The sequence below is a fragment of the Rhamphochromis longiceps genome, linkage group LG3 (genome assembly GCF_057381845.1).
Source record: "Rhamphochromis longiceps isolate RC_006_pf linkage group LG3, R_longiceps_female_GT1.1, whole genome shotgun sequence".
In the NCBI taxonomy this organism is placed as follows: Eukaryota; Metazoa; Chordata; class Actinopteri; order Cichliformes; family Cichlidae; genus Rhamphochromis; species Rhamphochromis longiceps.
In genome coordinates, this window is record NC_140559.1 from 56,234,730 (window position 1) to 56,257,048 (window position 22,319).

At 42.5% G+C, this 22,319-nt stretch overlaps 2 protein-coding genes across 2 annotated transcripts; both read left to right on the top strand.

Moving 5' to 3' along the window:
- Positions 1–713: 713 nt before the first annotated feature.
- Positions 714–5,282, top strand: LOC146675396 (uncharacterized). Its single transcript, XM_085385536.1, has 5 exons — positions 714–759; positions 922–1,266; positions 4,058–4,096; positions 4,188–4,298; positions 5,176–5,282. The coding sequence occupies exons 1-5, from the start codon at positions 714–716 to the stop codon at positions 5,280–5,282; spliced, it is 648 nt and encodes a 215-aa protein (XP_085241662.1).
- Positions 5,283–17,601: 12,319 nt separating this feature from the next.
- On the top strand, positions 17,602–19,135 carry LOC146675397 (uncharacterized). The gene is made up of 6 exons (XM_085385542.1): positions 17,602–17,650; positions 17,776–18,120; positions 18,234–18,272; positions 18,398–18,505; positions 18,620–18,642; positions 19,013–19,135. Exons 1-6 carry the CDS (start codon positions 17,602–17,604, stop codon positions 19,133–19,135), a joined length of 687 nt encoding a protein of 228 aa, XP_085241668.1.
- The last annotated feature ends 3,184 nt before the right edge of the window (positions 19,136–22,319 follow it).

Sequence of the window (22,319 nt, forward strand, 5' to 3'; positions counted from 1 at the left end):
TCTAAATGTTCTCACTTCTGGGACAAAAATACCATCATAATTAAAATGCTAATGTTAATGTACAGAAGTTCTCTGAACTGAGCTACACGCCTGTAAAGTTTCATGACTGTATCGCCCAGAAAACTATGTAAACCTACTTTTGCGTCCATCAGACAAAATCACATTTTACCTTAGATGTAGACACACACACACACAGTTATATAATGTACCTTGGCTAAACTATGTACTAAGTTGAAACAGGTATGTAACCAGAACACAAGTTTTTACACTTGTTTTTCATGTAAAATTTAAGAAAGACCTGAGTGTGCACCAGAAATGTGAAAATGTTGGTGAGCTTCACCAGGACACATATCAGCCTCAAAAAGAAAACTCCAAATAGAAACCATAGAAAACTGTACCCAATATAACATAATGATACTGCAGGTATTCTTTTCCATGTTATACCAGATGTTTAGGGACTAGAAAAGGATAATAGTTTAAAATAATAAAAATTTCATAGGAGATATTCTTTTTGCATCTGAAAAGCATGGAATCTCCATGTACAAAACCTTTACGTATTCTATTGATAACAGATGAAACTTGACTACATGCAGAGGCATTGCACACTACCGATAGGTCATTGGCAAGTTAAAGAAAAACACCCCGCCCCTCTAAACCCCTTATAAGAGCTGCGTGTTACAAAGTATCCGATCAGTGGCAGATTTAATCACACAATGAGGAGCCTCATCTTTATAACAGCTTTGTTTCAATGTGGCATAAGTAAGTAGTGGTACCTTACTACTCTCTACTCCAAATTATGCAACAGCTAACCTTCCAGTATTTCAATTTGATTATTAGGACACCGCAAATTCATTAAAACAGTTTCACTGTTACAATATTCTGGTACTACACTCTCTAGGATGAATCTTGTGTTTGTTTCAGGCTGGCTCTCTGTCTCTGGTTCTGAATTTCAGACTGTGGAGGTCCAGTCTGGTGAAGAAGTCACACTGCAGTGCTCCAACATTTCGAGAAGTTCAACGCATACAGAGTGGTTCAGAGTGGTCAACAGAGCTACGTTGAGCTGCATTGCTTCTATGTATGGCTCCAATGGACAAGCTTTATTCTGTGATGGATTTCAAAATGGAAAATTCAATATGACTTCCAACAACGTCGCCGCCTTTCTTCAAATAAAGTCAGTGGATTTGTCTGATGCTGGCCTGTATTTCTGTGGATTTTTCTTGGACTATCATATAATTATTTCCACTAGGGTAGAGTTGAGAATTCAAGGTGAGTTTTGGTTAAAAACCTTTCTTTGCAACTTTAGTGTTTCTCATCATGTCGTGTGGAAACACAGTAACTATCCATCCATCCATCTTCATCCGCTTTATCCGAGGCCGGGTCGTGGGGGCAGCAGCCTAAGCAAAGAGGCCCAGACCTCCCTCTCCCCAGCCACCTCCTCCAGCTTATCCGGGGGAATACCAAGGCGTTCCCAGGCCAGCCGAGAGATATAATCTCTCCAGCGTGTCCTGGGTCTGCCCCGGGGCCTCCTCCCAATCCGTCTGTCGATCTCCGGCTCCCTTCTCCCATCACTCGCGAACAAGACCCCGAGATACTTGAACTCCTCCACTTGGGGCAGGAACTCATCCCCGACCCGGAGTGGGCACTCCACCCTTTTCCGGCTGAGAACCATGGCCTCAGATTTGGAGGTGCTGATCCTCATTCCCGCTGCTTCACACTCGGCTGCGAACCGTTCCAGTGCGAGCTGGAGGCCCTCACCCGATGAAGCCAACAGAACCACATCATCCACAAAAATCAGAGATGAGATTCTGAGGCCACCAAAGCGAAAGCCCTCCGCCACTTGGCTGCGCCTAGAAATCCTGTCCATAAAAATTATGAACAGAACCGGAGACAAAGGGCAGCCCTGGCGGAGCCCATCACCCACCGGGAATGAGTCCGACTTATTGCCGGCAATGCGAACCAAGCTCTTGCAACGGTTGTATAGGGATCGAATGGCCCGTAGCAATGGGCCAGACACCCCATACTCCCGCAACACCTCCCACAGGACACCCCGAGGGACACGGTCGAATGCCTTCTCCAAGTCCACAAAACACATGTAGACTGGTTGGGCAAACTCCCATGCACCCTCAAGTATCCTCGAGAGGATAAAGAGCTGGTCCAGTGTTCCGCGACCAGGACGAAAACCGCATTGTTCCTCCTGTATCCGAGGTTCGACTAGCGGACGAACTCTCCTTTCCAGCACCCTGGCATAGACTTTCCCCGGGAGGCTGAGGAGTGTGATCCCCCTGTAGTTGGAACACACCCTCCGGTCCCCCTTCTTAAAGATGGGGACCACCACCCCGGTCTGCCAGTCCACAGGTACTGCCCCTGATCTCCACGCAACATTGCAGAGGCGTGTCAACCAGGACAGCCCTACAACGTCCAGAGCCTTCAGGAACTCGGGGCGGACCTCATCAACACCAGGGGCTCTGCCACCAAGGAGTTGTTTAACTGCCTCAGTGACCTCGCCCCCGGAAATTGGCGGGTCATTCCCCTCATCCCCAGACTCTGCTTCCTCCTCGGAAGACGTGTCAGTGGGATTAAGGAGGTCCTCGAAGTATTCCTTCCACCGCCTGACAATTTTCTCAGTCGACGTCAGTAGCGCTCCGCCAGCACTATACACAGTGCAGGTAGAGCACCGCTTTCCCCTCCTGAGACGCCTGACGGTTTGCCAGAATCTCTTCGAGGCAGTCTGAAAGTCTTTTTCCATGGCCTCTCCGAACTCCTCCCACACCCGAGTTTTTGCTTCAGCCACTGCCCGAGCCGCATTCCGCTTGGCCTGTCGATACCTGTCGGCTGCCTCCGGAGTCCCACAGGCTAACCAAGCCCGATAGGACTCCTTCTTCAGCCTGGTGGCTCCCTTCACCTCTGGTGTCCACCATTTGGTTCGGGGATTACCACCGCGGCAGGCACCAACCACCTTGCGGCCGCAGCTCAATGCAGCAGCTTCGGCAATGGAGACGCTGAACATGGTCCATTCGGACTCAATGTCCCCAGTCTCCCTCGGAATGCTGTTGAAGCTCTGCCGGAGGTGTGCGTTGAAGATCTCGCGGACTGGGGCCTCTGCTAGACGTTCCCAGCACACCCTCACTACGCGTTTAGGTGCACCAGGTCTGTCCAGCGTCCTCCCCCGCCACCTGATCCAACTCACCACCAGGTGGTGATCAGTTGACAGCTCAGCCCCTCTCTTTACCCGAGTGTCCAGAACATATGGTCGCAGGTCTGGTGATACGATTACAAAATCGATCATCGACCTACGGCCTAGAGTGTCCTGGTGCCACGTGCACTTATGGACACTCTTATGTTCGAACAGGGTGTTCGTTATGGCCAAACTGTGATTAGCACAGAAGTCCAATAACAAAGCACTGCTCGGGTTCAGATCAGGGAGGCCGTTCCTCCCAATCACGCCCCTCCAGGTCTCGCTGTCGTTACCCACGTGAGCATTGAAGTCTCCCAGCAGGACAACAGAGTCACCAGGTGGAGCACCTTCCAGCACCCCCCCAGGGACTCTAAGATGGCTGGGTACTCTGAACTGCCACTCGGCGCATAAGCGCAGATGACAGTCAGGACCCGTTCCCCGACCCTAAGGCGCAGGGAACAAACCCTCTCGTCCACTGGGAAAAACCCCAACGTACCGGCAGCGAGCCGAGGGGATATTAGAATACCCACCCCAGCCCGCCGCCTCTCACCAGGGGCAACTCCAGACTGAGACAGAGTCCAGCCCCTCTCCAGGAGACTGGTTCCAGAGCCCAAGCCATGCGTAGAGGTGAGCCCGACTATATCTAGCCGGTACCTCTCAACCTCACGCACTAACTCAGGCTCCTTCCCCAACAGAGAGGTGACATTCCATGTCCCTATTGCCAGTCTTGGCAGCCGGGGGTCAGTCCGCCAGGGCCTCCGCTCCTGGCCGCCACCCGGCACACAATGCACCCGACCCCTATGGCGCCTCCTGCGGGTGGTGGGCCTGCGGGAGTAACTACAAACAGCAAATTGTAAAATAATTCAACAATCATGGTCATAGGTGGTGAAACCAGTGAAGGAGAGGATTTTAAGACTGAAGGTGAGATTCCGTGATGAGTGGAAAGATTTTAATCTTCACTGTGCAGTACTTTCTGTATCTTGTAAAAATATATCTTAACCACACTTTTTAGAAGAGTGCAACAGAACGACCCAACCATTGAGCATCATCCTGGCTGGTCTGACTGGTTTACTCACTATGGTGGTCATTATTCTTTTTTTAAAAATCAGGAAACTTCAAACAGGTAAATGTGGCTATAATTAGTTTCACCTTCTCTTGCTGCTGATTAACAAACCCAAAGCAAAGTACTGTGTTGCTAATAAACTAATTACAATTTCATATTTGGCCTTTAGGTCCACAACAGCAACCAGAGCAAAGCAGTGAGATAAATCCATCTTTTCTCTATATATAAAATGTTTATGATTTAACAGAACCATTAAACATTTGATGACTATGAAAAACCTCAACCTTCAAGCAAGGAGAAAGAACTCTAAACCGTTTATTTTAATGAACAAAAATGAATTATTATAACAATATAACACTATTAATCCCAGCAGAGATATTGTTTAGTAGTTGTCACTTAAAACTGTCAAAGTTGTAAATTATAAAAGAATAAAGAAATTGTATTTTATTATATATAAGCAATTAGACGAAGATTATAAATGAAATGCAATAATAATAAAATGCTAGTTATAACTCTGTCTGCCGAAGAAATAGTTCTTCTGTTTTTAGAAAGCAGAAGCATTAGCATGAAGTTTGTTAAGTCAAGAAGAAGAAAGGAAGACTTTCTTCCATGTTGTTACAACACAAAGCAGCCACCATATTTTATTGAAGTATCTATGTGTGCATAAAGCAAACTGCTATGAATTTGCTATTTCAAAACTCAATATAAACTGTACGTCACAGTGATGGCTTGGGTCATTCCATCTCCACTCAATGTTTTTCTGTATATGATAATATGGTGACTCTATAGTCATTAATCTGAGTGTTACAGATTTGCATATGTAATGATGTTATGTGTATCCGGTATTATTATTGAGATATTATAACTCCACCAACTTTTCATCTTTTTAACAAACTTTTTTATATCTTTTTTTTGATATTTCAGAATGTGAGTTCAGGCGATCTGAACTATGCAGCTCTAAGTTTCCAAAAAAAAGCCAAAAGAAGCTGTGGACCTACCACACGAGACCTGGAGCCACATGTTATCTATGCTGCCACAAGATAGACTCACAGGATAGCCTTTGCCTGCCTGACTGCAGAGAATTAAGAATAAATAAAGCATAAATAAAACTTGCATTTGGGCCATGTTTGGGTACTCCTTATTGTGTTTCTGTGTCTTTCTGTGTCAGACTTATGTCTGAGTCGAAAAATGTAGACCATAGTGGTCTAATAGACCAGTGAAAGGAAGCAACATCACAGCGCCTGACAGTACAACTGAGGTGAAAAGCTCCCGTGGGTGTGTAACACTCAGTGGAGACATTATTAGGTACAGCTAGCTCTGAGCCATGTCGGCCTTTGGATGTGCCTCAATTTTCTGTGGCATTCTACAAGGTGCTGGAGACTTTCCTCAGAGATTTTGGTCCATATTAACATAAAAAGCATCACACAATTGTTACAGATGTGTTGACTGCACATCTACATGAAAATCTCCTGTTCCACCATATCCAGCAGTGCACAGCTGGATTGGGATTTGGAGATGGAAGAAAGCATTAATGAACTCACTATCATGTTTAACAAACTAGTTTGAGATGATCTGAGCTTTTTGTTGCAGCCATGAAAAGATACGTGGACTGGACAAACTGAGATAAGCTGTAGTGTTCAAATGATACCCATTTTATACCAGGGTACCACCACCCACAGCCTGAATCCTTAAATAAGGCAGGACGCATTAATGCTTTCATGTTGTTTCTAACAAATTCGGACATTACTATCAAAATGTCATAACAGGAACCAAGATTCATTAGACTGGCAAACTTTTTCCAATATTCAGCTCAAGGTACTGCTGCTTACTCATAGGGGAATGAGTAAGCAACAGTGGGAAGGAGAAACTCTCTTTTAACAGTAATAAGCCTGTGTCGACCAGGCTCAGGGATCTGCAGCCATCTGCCATGGTTAGAAAACAGGACAAAGACATGCTGTGGAGTAAAAATGACTAATGACTAAATCCACAGTGATCTATAAGCATATAGAAAGTGAACAAAAACACAAACATGCATCATGGGAAGCCTCCCCAGAAGTCTAGGCCTATTGCAACATAGCTAAATTGGAAATTCAGGGTAATCTGATAAATATATTAGTGGTGCAACGATACTCGTATCGATATTGAACCGTTCGATACAGTGCTTTTGGTTCGGAGTCCCCCCCACCCCTCCGGCGACCCTCACAAGGGTAAGAAGAAGAGGATGTATGAATGAAACTGATAAACCTCTCCATCCATCAGGCATGAGTCTGCCACCCTCACCTAGAGACATAAACTGAATGCCCTTGCAACAGTCTTCATCCACTCCTCAAAGACACATGATGCACCACATACCTGCCCCTGTCGTTCTCTCTGCAGACGACATAATATTGGAATGTTTATAACCAGGTGTAACCACACATATTGTTAAAGTGGCATAATGCACATTCAGGGAAATGATGGAGAGAAAGGAACATAAATAAAAAACAGATGATAAATAAAAACAGATGAAGCAAAATGATCAAGTATCAGTCAAACAAAAACACCCTCAAATATGAAAACAGTGAAACTAGCCTCTACTCATGGTCAAAGTTACTCAGATCACCTTTGTTTATTTATTCTTCTGATGCAGGCAAGAAAAAGGCTTTCGTTTTAGCTGATAGAACATGCTGTCACCACAGTGGAAAATTACAGGGGGAGGAGCATGAGACTGCACAAGAACATCGTCAGGCAAGAAAGCTGCCCATACACACACCGACTGTGTCAGGATGTAATAGAGGACAATGAAAAATGAAAACACCTGACGAAGTTAAAATAAATTCAAATGAATACACATAAGATATTATTTAATTCAGTACTAAGAAACAGCTCTAGTGCAATCCCTGGCTGCATAATTTTCATTAGCCGTTGTGCTTTATAATAAGTGTCATGACCTACACATAATTTTTCATCAAAGCGTGCCAGATTGTTCTTTTAAAAAGTATATATATATATATATATAGATATATACATATATGTGTGTGTGTGTGTGTAATTTCTCATTCTCAATGTTTTTTCTAAAATAGGTAAAACAAAAATCTGTAAATGTACAAAGGCTGGATTTATCTGGTCAAAAGCCGGTAGTTCAAGTTTCATTTCTTCTTCTTAAACTTCATGTGAACCTCTTCTGACTGTGCTCAGACCACACTGTGTAGTCTCTTCCTGTAAAGCGACGAGTATTTTGCTCCCCCAAAGACCTTTTGACTCCCCCTATGAGTAACTTTGTATGCTCTTGTTTCATTAAGATAGAAACAAACAAACCAGCAGAAAAACGGACACAAAAATGTTATAATGACTTCATTAACATACATGTTTTACCCTCATGCACATAGAGAATCAACTAAATGTACAATCACATACACACTCATGGATGTCTGATCTCATCTGCTCTCAGAAGCTAAGTGGGGTTAGCTTAATGAAGTATATATTTTAGGGGTGCAACGATACACAAAATTTGTAAAATTTGTATCGATACTTTGGTGTCACAGTTCGATATTTTTCGATACAAAAAAATGTTCATGCCTTTTTAATTTGTCATTTATTAAAATTATAAATATATATTTTAACTCAAAAGTACAGTTTTTAAATTTAATGTTGCTGAAACAACAAAATTATTAAAAAATAAAATCCGACACACTGTTTTACTTTTGTCCATGACGCGCTTACCATCAGGGTCATGCTTCACATGAAAACCAAGATAGTTCCAAACGCCAGATCTGAATGAGGGTGGGGGAGGTTCAATTTCGGGTAGCGTTGAGGCATTTGCCATGTTGCAACGAGCTTAGCTTCTGTCTTGCTAGCGCATCTGTAACCGGAAGGTCACCGGTTCGATCCCCGGGCTCTCTGTCCTGGTCGTTGTGTCCATGGGCAAAACACTTTACCCTACCGCCTACTGGTGTTGGCCAGAGGGGCTGATGGCGCAATATGGCAGCCTCGCTTCTGTCAGTCTGCCCCAGGGCAGCTGTGGCTACAACTGTAGCTGCCTCCACCACTGTGTGAATGTGAGAGTGAATGAATAGTGGCATTGTAAAGCGCTTTGGGTGCCTTGAAAAGCGCTATATAAATGCAATCCATTATTATTATTATAATCCAACACAGACAGACTGGTTCAAAGTTATCAACAGAACTAAGCCCAGCTGTATTGCTGCTATGTATGGCTCTCAAGGCAAAGCTTCATTCTGTGATGATTTCAAAATGGAAAATTCAATATGACTTCCAACATCACCTCTGTGTTTCTTAAAATCACACAAGTGAATTTATCTGATGTCGGGCTGTATTTCTGTGGATTTTGTGTGAATAAGCATACGTGAATTCTAATTTTCCAGGTTAGTTTTATGTTCATATGAAATCCAAAAACACCTCAGAGACAAACAAGAAATCACAAAATATTATAACAATGCGGTTTTCGTCCTGGTCGCGGAACACTGGACCAGCTATTTATCCTCTCCAGGATACTTGAGGGTGCATGGGAGTTTGCCCAACCAGTCTACATGTGTTTTGTGGACTTGGAGAAGGCATTCGACCGTGTCCCTCGGGGTGTCCTGTGGGAGGTGTTGCGGGAGTATGGGGTGTCTAGCCCATTGCTACGGGCCATTCGATCCCTATACAACCGTTGCAAGAGCTTGGTTCGCATTGCCGGCAATAAGTCGGACTCGTTCCCGGTGGGTGATGGGCTCCGCCAGGGCTGCCCTTTGTCTCCGGTTCTGTTCATAATTTTTATGGACAGGATTTCTAGGCGCAGCCAAGTGGCGGAGGGCTTTCGCTTTGGTGGCCTCAGAATCTCATCTCTGATTTTTGCAGATGATGTGGTTCTGTTGGCTTCATCGGGTGAGGGCCTCCAGCTCGCACTGGAACGGTTCGCAGCCGAGTGTGAAGCAGCGGGAATGAGGATCAGCACCTCCAAATCTGAGGCCATGGTTCTCAGCCGGAAAAGGGTGGAGTGCCCACTCCGGGTCGGGGATGAGTTCCTGCCCCAAGTGGAGGAGTTCAAGTATCTCGGGGTCTTGTTCGCGAGTGATGGGAGAAGGGAGCCGGAGATCGACAGACGGATTGGGGCTGCGGCTGCAGTAATGCGGACGCTGCACCGGTCCGTCGTGGTGAAGAGGGAGCTGAGTGTAAAAGCGAAGCTCTCAATTTACCGGTCGATCTACGTCCCTACCCTCACCTATGGCCACGAGCTGTGGGTAGTGACCGAAAGAACGAGATCGCGGATACAAGCGGCAGAAATGAGCTTCCTCCGAAGGGTGGCTGGCCTCTCCCTTAGAGATAGGGTGAGAAGTTCGGCCATCCGGGAGGGGCTCAGAGTAGAGCAGCTGCTGCTCCACATCGAAAGGAGCCAGCTGAGGTGGTTCGGGCATCTGACAAGGATGCCCCCTGGGCGCCTCCTGGGTGAGGTGTTCCAGGCATGTCCCACCGGGAGGAGGCCCCGGGGCAGACCCAGGACACGCTGGAGAGATTATATCTCTCGGCTGGCCTGGGAACGCCTTGGTGTTCCCCCGGATAAGCTGGAGGAGGTGGCTGGGGAGAGGGAGGTCTGGGTCTCTTTGCTTAGGCTGCTGCCCCCGCGACCCGGCCTCGGATAAAGCGGATGAAGATGGATGGATGGATGGATGGATGGATTATAATAGCCATGGTTCTTTACAGGCGGTGAAACCAATGAAGAAGAGGATTTTAAGACTGCAAGTAAAATTACTTTTCTGTCTCTTAATTCTTTTTTTTCTTTTTCCATTGTGATCATTGTTATTATTATTGTGTGCAATTTAACCGGACTGAATTGGAGTGACGACCCTGATAGCGCACACATGATGAAAACCATTCTGGGTTGTCTGACTGGTTTACTCACTATAGTCATCATTATTCTGTTTCTAAAAATCAGTGTTTCATCTATAGACACATGAACCAATAGAAACAGAGGCTGCAGCCTCACTGCTCAATAGTTTGTTGCCTGATGAAGTTCACCTGTCGCTGGCTTTGCTCATTGGACAAGGTGCTGGGTGAGGTTGACATTCACTTGGCTTTAGTGCCACTCTGGGTTCTTGGCTAGCATGCTATCTGTGCAGATGCTTGCAAACAGCAAACCTGTAGACTGCACTGCAATTATCCTCCTCTGACACACAAACTAAAGTACTCTGATGCCTCACCATTGCTAATTCAGCTGCACTGCCTTGAATCCAGAGCACGTTTCAAGATTCCAACTTTTAGAGCTTTCCATGGAGAAGCAGCAGCTATCATACTTATTGTACATCATACAAGACTAGACAAAACTGAAGGACATAAAGCTTTTCCCACAGTGGCCCCCAGACTTGCGAAATCTCTCACCTTGTTTGAGAACTGTGGTTTCTTCAGTTTTTATCTTTTATCTTTATCTGCCAAAAAAGCAGCCTAGTGTGGCAACACTGATAGTTGCTACCAGGGGTTTTGATTGCCCACTGCCTTGCTAGACCATTTCTCCACGTGAAAGCCTGGACAGGTTGAAAGAGGCTCCTTAAATAAGGGCTGCGTGCTGAACTGAAATAATGATTTTGCAACATACTTTTTCTTTTGGGTTTTTTTGTTCTTTTTGTGTGTTTTTTACAACAGCCAAGCTTTCTTATCATCATCATCTCATACCTACATGTCTGGATTCTGTAAAGAACAAATGTCACAGTTAAAAATGACACAGACTAATGTGTTTTCAGCATTTTCTTCATTAGGCTGTGACACTGTGTCAAATCTCAACACACTGAGTAACCTCATGTATCATGGTTAAACTTTTCCAGCTCAAATGTGCAACTAGTATGTTAAAGTAATTATCATGCCAGAGTGCTACAGTATATCTAGTGGTGCAGTGTTGCTACTGTTGCCTCATAGCAGTGAGGTTTGATTCGCCTGCCTTGACTTGGCTACTTCTACAAATGAAAGCGTGGTCAGACTCTACCTAGCCTCTTGACCACCCTACTTTTTTTGGAGCCAAGCCCAGAATGATCTTTCATATGCTATCAGACTGTCACAGTCAAGAATAATGAAAGTAATGACTGTGGTTGTTTTTGTATGTGACTGTAAATTTTTCAACACTACAGAATGTGGGCTCTGTTTACTCTGCAGTGTTGAGACTCCACCCACAAACACCAAGAAGCAGAAGGCCTGCAATAGAGACACAAGTGGAAACTCATGTTGTTTATGCTGCCAGTGCATAGAGCTGATTCTCTGTGTTCATGATGAGATAGCACGTTTAGTGGTTAAGTTTTTTTTTTACCCTGGACTAAACATTTTTATGTTTGTTTTTTTCTGCCTTAATTTGTCTTCATATCAAATAAAAGAAGGGCATATAAAGTTAGTCATAGGGAGAGTCAAGTGGTGTTCAGTGGGAAGGAGGCATGACCGAGATACTGATCACTTGACAGGAAGAGACTTCACAGTGTGGTCTGAGTGCTGAACTCACAAGGCCTGTACAGTCAGTAATGGTTCACAGCAAAGTTTAAGAAGAGGCAGCGGATATTAAAGTACTGTCTTTTGACTAGATAACACCAAACTTTGTATTTTCACAGACTTTAGAAAAATATAATGATATGTTTTATAATGAAATGTAATTAAAACATTTTTTTCAATCCTGCAAGCTTTCATGAAAAACAGTGTATGAGTCAGAAATAAAATCTCTGGAACAGTAAGGATTCGCTGATTTCAAGACTACAGATGATTAAGAATCAAAGAAAATCAAAATCCTGCAACAGTTACCTCTTTACTGATGGAAACGATGAAATCACAGATTTAAAAGTACATTAGTGGTACTAAAGTTACATCATCTAAATTTATTTTAACTTTTTTTTTTCATTTTCCTCTATTACATCCTGACACAGTCAGTGTGTATATCAACAGTTTTCTTGCCTGACCATGTTCTTGAGCACATTCTGGCGCGCAACAGGTCTTGTGAACCTCCCCCTGTTATTTTCCACTGTGGTGACAGCACTGTTTATCAGCCGAATTGAAAGCCACAGAAACGCTAGCCTTTAAAACCACACGCAACAAATACTGTGTTGTTTTCACACTTACTTATTTCACTTCATTCTTTCTTTGCATGCATCAGAACAATGAATATAGTTGATCTAAGTGACTTTAACCATGAGCAGAGGTTGGATTCACTGTTTTCACATGCATTTACTGATAGGGTTACTGATAGGGTTAGGGGGAAAAAAGGGCTCCGAGAGAAAACTTCAGTGAGCAGCGCTTCCCTTTGTCAAAATGCCTCTTTAGTGGCAAAGTGCTAGGCTGACTTGAGGTGACAAAAATTCAACTCAGTTAAGCACTCATGTTCTCTGAATGTATGCTATAACTTTAACTTTCCTAAATGTTCTACTGTGGGAGGTGCCTGTGTGAACGTGTGGCATTCTTATCTTAGGCTCCGCCCTTTATTCTGTGGAGCCACTGACATGCTCACTCCACTCAGCTTCATGCATTGTAGGGCTATAGATGTACCATTAAAAACCACCTATATTACACTAACCATAGCATGTAAAAACAAGGTAATTGTAGATCAGGAGGCAGGTCATCAACTCTTGAGAAGGTTCGTAATTCAATCCCTTGTTGTTCCAGTCTGCATGCCAAAGTATCCTTGGGCAAGATACTGAACCCCACATTGATTCCCAATGTTTTACTGGAGCGTGAATATTGGATGGAAAGCACTTAAGTGTAGAAAAAAGTGCTTGTGTAAATAGATACATGCAGTATAAAGCCCTTTGATTGCTAAAGGAGAGTATAAAAGCCTAGTGTGCTACTGAATCTGAACAAGAGTCTCTATCAGTGTCATGGTCCTGGGTCGGTGACCCAGCGCTTTAAGTTTATTATTAGCATTTTCCAATTTATTATCATTATTATTGTTTGAGTTCTACGTGTTATATTCGGTCTGTATCTGTCTGTCTATGGTGTCACCCCATCTGTTTGTGAATCTGTCTGTTTAGTTCAATGTCTTGTCTGGTTCCATGTGTCTGAGGTTCCTGTTTTATTGTGAAGGTCTGTGTCGTATGTGAGTGTGCTCAGTTTACGTTTCCCCTGTCTCGTCAGCTGTGATTTCTCCCAGGTGTGTTCCCCTCCTGTCTCTCATCCCTTGATTACTGCCATCTGTGTATTTAAGCCCTGTGTTTCTCTGTGTCAGTGTCGCGTCGCACCCTCAACTAGCTGTGTGTTCTGCTGCTATGTTCCTAGTGTTTAGTCTCCTGCTCCAGTTTAGTATTTCTTTTCCAGTGTTCAGTCCTTGGTTCCTCTGTTCTGACTTTTGGTTTTCTTTTGGTGAGTTTAGTTTGTACGAGGTTTTTCCCAGCAATAAAGCTGCGCTTTAAGTTTCACTTCCGTGTCTGAGTTCTGCATTTTGGATCCACCACTCCTGCTTGCCTGCCACACAGCGATTCCTGACAATCAGGAAGGTGCAGAAAGTTTGGCCATCAGCCTTCTGCATGAGAACAATTGCCATAAAAGCCTTGATGTCCCCAGAAAAAAAAGTGTGTGGTTTTAGTGATTGGTTAGTGAAGATGGTTGTGGAAGTAAACTGATCTTCCCTCAAGCTGTATCACCACACAGGTGCTTGAGAGTTTGTTGTGGACATCTTCAATGCACTTCACAAACTAAGATCTCTTTATGAGTTTTATTCATCTTTACAAAGACAACAAACAGCAATACAGACAGCATGACAGCAGTCTGAATGTGTTTTAACCAAGACGGACCACAAGCCTTGAATATTTAGAGAGGCAAGTTGTGTATCTGCCATGGTCACAGAACACATTCAGTACGTGTGTGTGTGTGTGTGTGTGTGTGTGTGTGTGCAAAAGATATTCAGTAAGGAGCGGTCTTAAAATCTTCTATTTTGATAATTTATTGATTATATAAATATTTAGAGTTATATAAACATCAGGCTCAAACCCATACACTTGTTTGCCATACACCTGGGGTCATTTTTGACCTGAGGACAACAAAAAAAAATCTGCAGGTTTTGACAAAATCTTAAAGCGCTTAATTTTAGCTACCATCTTTTTCATTTTTCATTTACGGTGGGTGAAATTTAGTGTGTTTTTGACAACGTCTGAGCTTTAAATGCGAAGGATAGTGGACAGTGATTGTTACTGAAAGAAGATCTATATCTGGATTTATTAGACTTCATCACTTAGAACTGTTTCATCATTGCTTATTCAAATATGAAGGGAGGTTCAAAGAAAACTAACATCTTCTGATCATGTATGCTTATATGCGGAAAGGTCTCTGTAGTGGGGTGTGGCTGGTGGCTCAGCTATAGGGGAGGAATGAAGCAGCAGAGACAGAGCTTAGGGGAGGGTGGAGGCCACAGGGTTAGGGTTCATCATGACCATCAAGACTTTCCCTATTTCAGTAGCATACTGGGTCCAGGATAGGGGTAGGTTTAAAATCAATTTGAATGTGAATAATGCAATATCAATTCATTAATTCTTGAAATTGATTTTAAATATAAATGTATTTTGTCATAAATGCCAGAATCTCAGCTTAAAGCTCATAAAAGTATTTCGACAAACGCCAAACAGCTAAAACAACAAAAGATTAAAGAGCAGGTAAACTGATTGCCCAAAATATGTAAACACAAAGCATGACCAGCAGAGTTGGGCAGTAACGCGTTCCGATTACTTTTTTCAAGTAATGAGTAAAGTAAGGGATTACTATTGCAAAAAAGGTAATTAGATTACTGTGCGTAAGCACGCTGCGTTACTAAAACCGTGATTTTTTTTTGCGAGTGTGTCTCATGACAGTGACGTAAGCGAGTGCGACGTTCGTGGCACCAGCTGTGTGCAGATCAAAAATGGATAATATATCGAGTGCGGGAGAGAGTATGAGCGTGCAGCGTTTAAAGCGTGGAAGTACTGACCTTATTTTGAGTTTGATTCCGTGAAAAGTGACAAAAACATTAGCGTCCACTGCTCACTGCGTGGGAAGAAAACTTCTTTTTACAGTGGAAAAAAACCCTAAACGTCCGAGCAAGCACCAAGTACGCTACCACGTAATGGGAAATTCACAGAGAAACTGCCGTATCCTTCCACTGACCACTGCGGCACACCTGCACCAGAGCATACCTGCCCCACTCCTGCTATACAAGTGAAAGTAGAGCAACGGGACCGCTGAGTCTTTGATTTTATTTATTTTCTGCTGTGTTTTATGTGCATCTATTGAAAGAGTGAGTGTAAACACAAAAAACGAATTTATTTTATGTGCTGGAATGTGCAGAAAATAAGTTTAAATGTTAAACATATTTCTTCCAGTCAGAGAATGTTGCATATAATTAAATGTTTGCTTGATGCATAAAGTTAAAAGATCAAAACTAATAAAACAAGTTTTAAAAAGAGACTTTTATATGATGGATTATGCAGAAAAAGTAGAATTGGGCTGAAAGATCTATCGCTTTATCACCTATTTAGGGGATAAATCATGTTTTAAAAAGTTACTAACTAACCAAGTAACTAACTGCTTTTGAAAATAAGTAATCAGTGAAGTAACGGGATTTCTTTTTTCAGGAAGTAATCATTACTGATTACTTTTTCAAGTAACTTGACCAACACTGATGACCAGACAGCAGTAGTGTGTACGTATATACTATCGAGTGTTGAAAACTGAAATCTTACAGGTTCCGAAACAGCAGGTTTTGTCACTCTCCGACCAAAATTCACTCAACCAGCGGCTAAAGAAGATCAAAACTATGCTTGAATTCGCTCTTACTTTTGCTGTTTGCTTCCACCATGATAAAATCACACTTCCTTCTCAGTGTACTTCAAGACCAGTTTCCCATTAAAAATGTCTATTTTGTGCATTATTCACTCGCTTACTAAGCACCAGTTTACCGCTGTGTTCAGTGCTGTTGGCCGCTGTTTTTATTTATTTATTTTTTTTTTTCAAAAATGACCTCCAACAAGAAATCCTTATTTCTGCTGTTCAGTACTGAAGAAATTTAAACTTATACCAAATTGCAAAACACTTGGCTGTGTCTTTAATAAAACCTCTGTAACTTTACTTCACTTCAGCATCAGGTAATGTTCATATGTCTATTCATGGTTTTCTTCTGTTTTTTGATCTGCTATAAAAAGCCAGGCCAGGAAAAATTCCTTCATATTTTAATTACCATGACACAAAAACATCTGATGAAATCTCACAAGTGTCATTTTTTTTATACCTAAATAGTTTACACTGAGTTTGTGATTGCAGAGAAATAGTCAAATAATTTGGAATTAAATTTTTTAATTTACAAGGTTTAGAGGGTTCTTTTGACAGTACATATCCAATATAAATTATCAGAATTATAATATTTCTGACTTCCTCAGTCAAGATGGAATCAAATTGAATTGAATAGGGATCTTTTGAATCAGAATTGAATCAGTTGTAGAAATTAGTGACAGTACCCAGCCCTAGTCCAGGAGGGACAGAGAGAGTGGATGATTAGAAAAGAGCTCGAGCCAGAGCAAAAGCAAAGAGCAGAGTGGCTTGGAGTAGCTGAAAAGACAATGCGTTATAAAGTGTTTTACAAACCCGAACATTACAGCTAACAGTTAGGTTTTTCTGTCTCAGTGCAGCTAGCCAAACAATGAAGAACCTGCTAATAAGACAGAGTGAAAGTGGACAGTATATCCTTAATGTAAAACTTTGTTTTAGGGTCGTCGAGTTATCGGTTCTATTATTAGTTAGCTAACATAAATAAAGTAAGTCTATTGACTGCAACCAACCAACTAAACATGTTTTGAAAACTTTAACTTTAAGCACTTATTTCTTAAATCTAGCTGCACAGACAGTGTTATATCTATGACAGTTTTTGACAGTAGGGCTCTATGGTGTAAAATAGCCTTAATAAATGTGGTGTTCCATGTCCACTTTAAATACAGCATTCTGTTCTCCACAAACAAAGCACATGGTTTTGCCTCTGACTGAGTAAATACTTAGCTCACACTGCAAATAAGAACTTCTGACATGTTTCAGGACATCTCTCATAAATGTCTGTCCAACACATTTTCAGTGAAGCTGAAATTCAACAGCAAAATGGGCCCACTATGATGCCAAAGTACCACATTCTTGTTTCGTTTTAAATGTAAACCATTTTAGGGCCAGGAAGAGGACTGTGGGAGTTTCTGAGTTACTTTTTATGAATTTCTGCCACACTGTGAAAATATTACAAGTTTTTTGGTAACATTTGGAAACTTTGTAACTGGATTTATAAACAGAAATGTATGCAAAGCATTACATTGTATAGGCACATGACTGGCAAGATAAAAAAGAAAAATACACTCCGCCCCTCTGAACCCCTTTATATGAGTTGTGTTGTACAACATATCCATGCAGTTACAGGATTAAACACATGATGAGGAGCTTCGTCTTGAGCACAGCTTTATTTCTCTCCAGCCTCAGTAAGTACTGGCACCTCAGCACTTTCAAATAATGGAATAAGTAAAGTCATTAAACAGATATAATGGATGTTGTTGTCCTGTAACACTGTAGGCTCTGACATAAACATCATGTTCTTTCATTCCAGGCTGGATCTCTGTTTCAGGTTCTGAGTTTCAGACTGTGGAGGTCCAACTTGATGAAGAAGTCACGTTGAAGTGCTCCAACATTTCGAGTCATCCAACACAGACAGACTGGTTCAAAGTTATCAACAGAACTAAGCCCAGCTGCATTGCTGCTATGTATAGATCTCAGGGCAAAGCTTCTTTCTGTGATGGATTTCGAAATGGAAAATTCAATATGAGTTCCAACAACACCTCTGTGTTTCTTAAAATCACACAAGTGGATTTATCTGATGTCGGGCTGTATTTCTGTGGATTTTACGTGAATAAGCATACGGTCATTTCCAATGCGGTCGAGTTAAGAATTCAAGGTAAGCTTGTAGGGAGAAATTTTCTATTTCAGTTTAGTTAATATGTCATCCAAAATCAGCTCACAGACATAAAGGAAATCACAAAATATTATAATAGCCACGTTTCTTTACAGGCGGTGAAACCAATGAAGGAGAGGATTTTAAGACTGAAAGTAAAATTACTTTTCTGATTCTTAACATTTTGTTTTTCACTGCGATCATCATTATTATTATTAATATTACGTGTAAATCAAACAGATTGAATTAGAGTGATGTTCTATTATAATCTCTTTTACAGGAGAGCCTGGTAATACACATGTGATGAGCATTGTTCTGAGTGGTGTGACTGGTTTACTCGCTGTGGTGGTCATTGTTCTGGTTCTAAAAATCTGGAACCTTCAAACAGGTAAAATTTGCTGTAATTGTTGTGCCTCCTCTTATAAGTTGATCTGAAATTCAAAGCAAAGTATGGTGGTATTAAAGAGCTAATCACATGTTTATATTTGCTCCTTATCTGCAGAACCTAAACCAGAGAGAAACAAGGTAAAAAAAAATGTCTTAAATTAGAATTTATAAGCTTAATGTCATGAGTTGAAAACAAATATCCGAAATATTATCTGAATCAGGCAAAACGTTATTACTCACAGCAAGGTAACATCAGTAGGACTTATGTCATTAAACTTCTCCTCCTTTCTTTTAGTTCACTGGATATGATAATATTTTAACTTAACTTGGATTCTTAATTTATTTTTGTTTAATACTGTGCTGCCCAGCTGGTATAGATAAGGTATTATGGAATTAAAATTTAAAAAAATCCCATTTAATGCAAAATATTTTTTTGGTACAAACCACAAGTCAATAAACATTTCACATATGTGTTGTAAACTCAGCTGTGTAACTATTTGATTTTCAGAAAGTGAGCTCAGAAAATCTGAAGTACACGGGGATGAATATACAGATGAAGGGCAAAAGCAGCTGCAGGTCTGTGGCACAGACAGAGCTGGAGACACATGTTGTGTATGCTGCCGCCAGATAGACTCAATAAGTGGAGCTCATGCTTTATGATACTAACCTGCTGATGTAGTTTTGTGGATGTTTTGTGGATGACATGGCAAAAACTGGCTGGCAAAAAATAAAAATAATAAAATTTGCACTAAAGTCTTTGTATCTTTACTTTTGTGTTTCTGTCTGCAAAAATATGCATCATCTATTTTTTTTAAGTAGATGATGTAATTTTAGAATTTCAGGCTTTTAGTCTCATTTCTGCTCAATAATTGACACAAAATGAAAATGTCTCAATGTCTTTCCTCAGGAGCAAGCTCACATTTTGCAATATCACAAAATGTCAAGTCAAGTCAAGTCAACTTTATTTGTCAATTCTGCCACATGTACAGGACATACACAGAATAGAAATTGCGTTACTCTCAAACCCTAGTGATTAGAAAAATGCAAATAAAATAATTAACCCTCCTGCCATCCTTTAAAAAACTCACACCCATCACCCTAGGGACCATTCTCAGCCACGCCATAAAAAGACCATATATCCATATTTTATTCCACTTTAAATTAGCCAACCTTGTAAAACTACTTCTCCCTGAAATATTCATGTAAAGTTTTAATTATATTTTCGTTGTTTTAACCCTTCAAATCCCAGTGTTATTACATGAGCGCCCTGTGTTATAAGCCCCAAAAACCAAAAAACGAAACTAAATATTTCCACAAAAAACCAGTTGAAGTAATATGTGATTGTCATTATAAGTAGGCCTTTAGATGGACCAAAGATTGGCACCAACATACATTTTGACCTGCCATTATTTTTTTTGCATTTTTTTTGCAATTTAAAAATTAAAACTTCAAGGCCCTGAGTTTTCATTGACATCCAAGAAAAGAAGAAAAAATAAAATCATATGATGATAATTTGGGGTTGAAAAATAGCGTTTATAATGGAAGTCAATGGGCAGAAAATGGTCCCCAGGGTGATGGGTGTGGGGATTTCTGCTGCTCAGCCATTTTAGGCTGATTTAAGGAATTCACACTGGAATATTAACATTGACAGGTAAAAACTATCCTGTGGCAAGTTTGGTTATATTCCACTGAACACAGTGGAAATGGCAGCCATTTAACACATAGCAGTGGCACAAAAAGGTCCCAAGAAGGCAGGAAGGTTAAAAAGTAAAAATTTAAATAAATACAATACAATTTTACGTATAACAAAAAAAGCTATGCAATATACAATATACAATATTCAAGTAAGGAGGCATAGTGGTGCAAAATAGGCAAATAGTGCAAATGGAGATTTAGTAGTATACGGTAAGAGATAGTGTAACAACAAAGTCTTATGAGGTAATGGCAGTCCAATGCTCCACAAAGTGACTGGAGCAGGCCAGTGAGTGCGTCAGAGAGTGAGTGTGTGTGTGTGTGTGACAGAGTTCAGTGAGACCGTGGTGGAGAAGAGGGGAGAAGGGGGCAGAATCGGGAGGGAGTTTAGCTTCCTGACAGCCTGATGGATGAAGCTGTCCTTCAGTCTGCTGGTCCTGGCCTGGAGACTCCGCAGTCTCCTCCCTGACGGCAGCAGCTTGAAGAAGCTTTGCATTGGGTGCGTGGGATCAGCCGCTATGCAAAGGGCTTTTTTAGTGAGACGGGTGCTGTAAATGTCCTGGAGGGAGGGGAGAGAGACACCAATGATCCTCTCTGCAGCTCTCACTATGCGTTGGAGGGTTCTATGGCAGGACGCATTGCAGGCTCCAAACCACACAGTGATGCAGCTCGACAGGATGCTCTCGATGGTGCCTCTGTAGAAAGTGTACATGATGGGGGCTGGTGCTCCTGCTCTTCTTAGTTTGCGGAGAAAGAAGAGACGCTGCTGTGATTTCTTGGCCAGTGCTGTGGTGTTGTACGTCCAGGAGAGATCCTCTGTGATGTGCACACCCAAGAACTTGGTGCTGCTCACTCTCTCCACAGACGCTCCGTCAATGGTCAGAGGAGCATGTTGGGTGTGCATTCTCCTGAAGTCCACAACAATCTCCTTCGTCTTCTCCACATTCAGAGAGAGATTGTTGTCAGCACACCACGTGGCCAGGCGTCTCACCTCACTTCTGTAGTCGGTCTCATCCCTGTTGCTAATGAGACCCACCACCGTTGTGTCGTCCGCAAACTTGATGAAGAGGTTGGAGCTGTGTGATGGAGTGCAGTCATGGGTCAGCAGAGTGAAGAGGAGGGGGCTCAGCACACATCCCTGCGGGGCCCCCGTGTTTAAAATGATGGTGCTGGATGTATTACTGCCGACCCGTACTGCTTGAGGTCTTCCGGTGAGGAAATCCAACAGCCAGTTGCACAGTGAGGTGTTGAGCCCCAGCTGGACCAGTTTTTGAGTGAGCTGTTGGGGGATTATAGTGTTGAATGCTGAACTGAAGTCTATGAACAGCATTCGAACATATGAATCTTTTTTGTCCAGGTGTGTGAGTGCTGAGTGGAGTGCAGTGGAGATGGCATCATCGGTTGAGCGATTGGGCCGATACGCAAACTGGAAGGGGTCCAGGGAGGGGGGCAGGACAGTCTTGATGTGCTGCATGACTAGTCGTTCGAAGCACTTCATCAGGATGGGAGTAAGTGCAACAGGACGGTAGTCATTAAAGCAGGAGGGAGATGACTTTTTTGGGACCGGAATGATTGTGGTGGCTTTAAAACATGTGGGGACGACAGCCTGGATGAGTGATATGTTGAAGATGTCTGTGAAGACATCAGTGAGTTCCACTGCACAGTCTCTCAGTGCACGACCAGGAATGTTGTCAGGACCCGGAGCTTTACGTGCATTGATCCTGCTGAGGGATCTCCTCACGCTGTCCGGGGACAGAGTCATCACCTGGTCACCAGGAGGGGGTGGGGTCTTCTGTGCAGTGGTGCTGTTTTGGACTTCAAAGCGAGCAAAGAAAGTGTTCAGCTCGTTCAGCAGGGGGATAGTACTGTCACAGGTCTGTGATGGGGGCTTGTAATCTGTGATGGTCTGAATGCCCCGCCACAGGCTCCGTGAGTCTTTGCTGTCTTTGAAGTGATGGGATATTTTCCTGGAGTACTGTCTCTTACCCTCTCTGATGCCACGGGAAAGGTTGGCCCTAGCTGTCCTCAGGCTTGCCTCGTCTCCATCTCTGAAGGCAACATTCCGAGCTTTCAGCAGCCTGTAGACCTCTCCTGTCATCCATGGTTTTTGATTGGCCCGGACA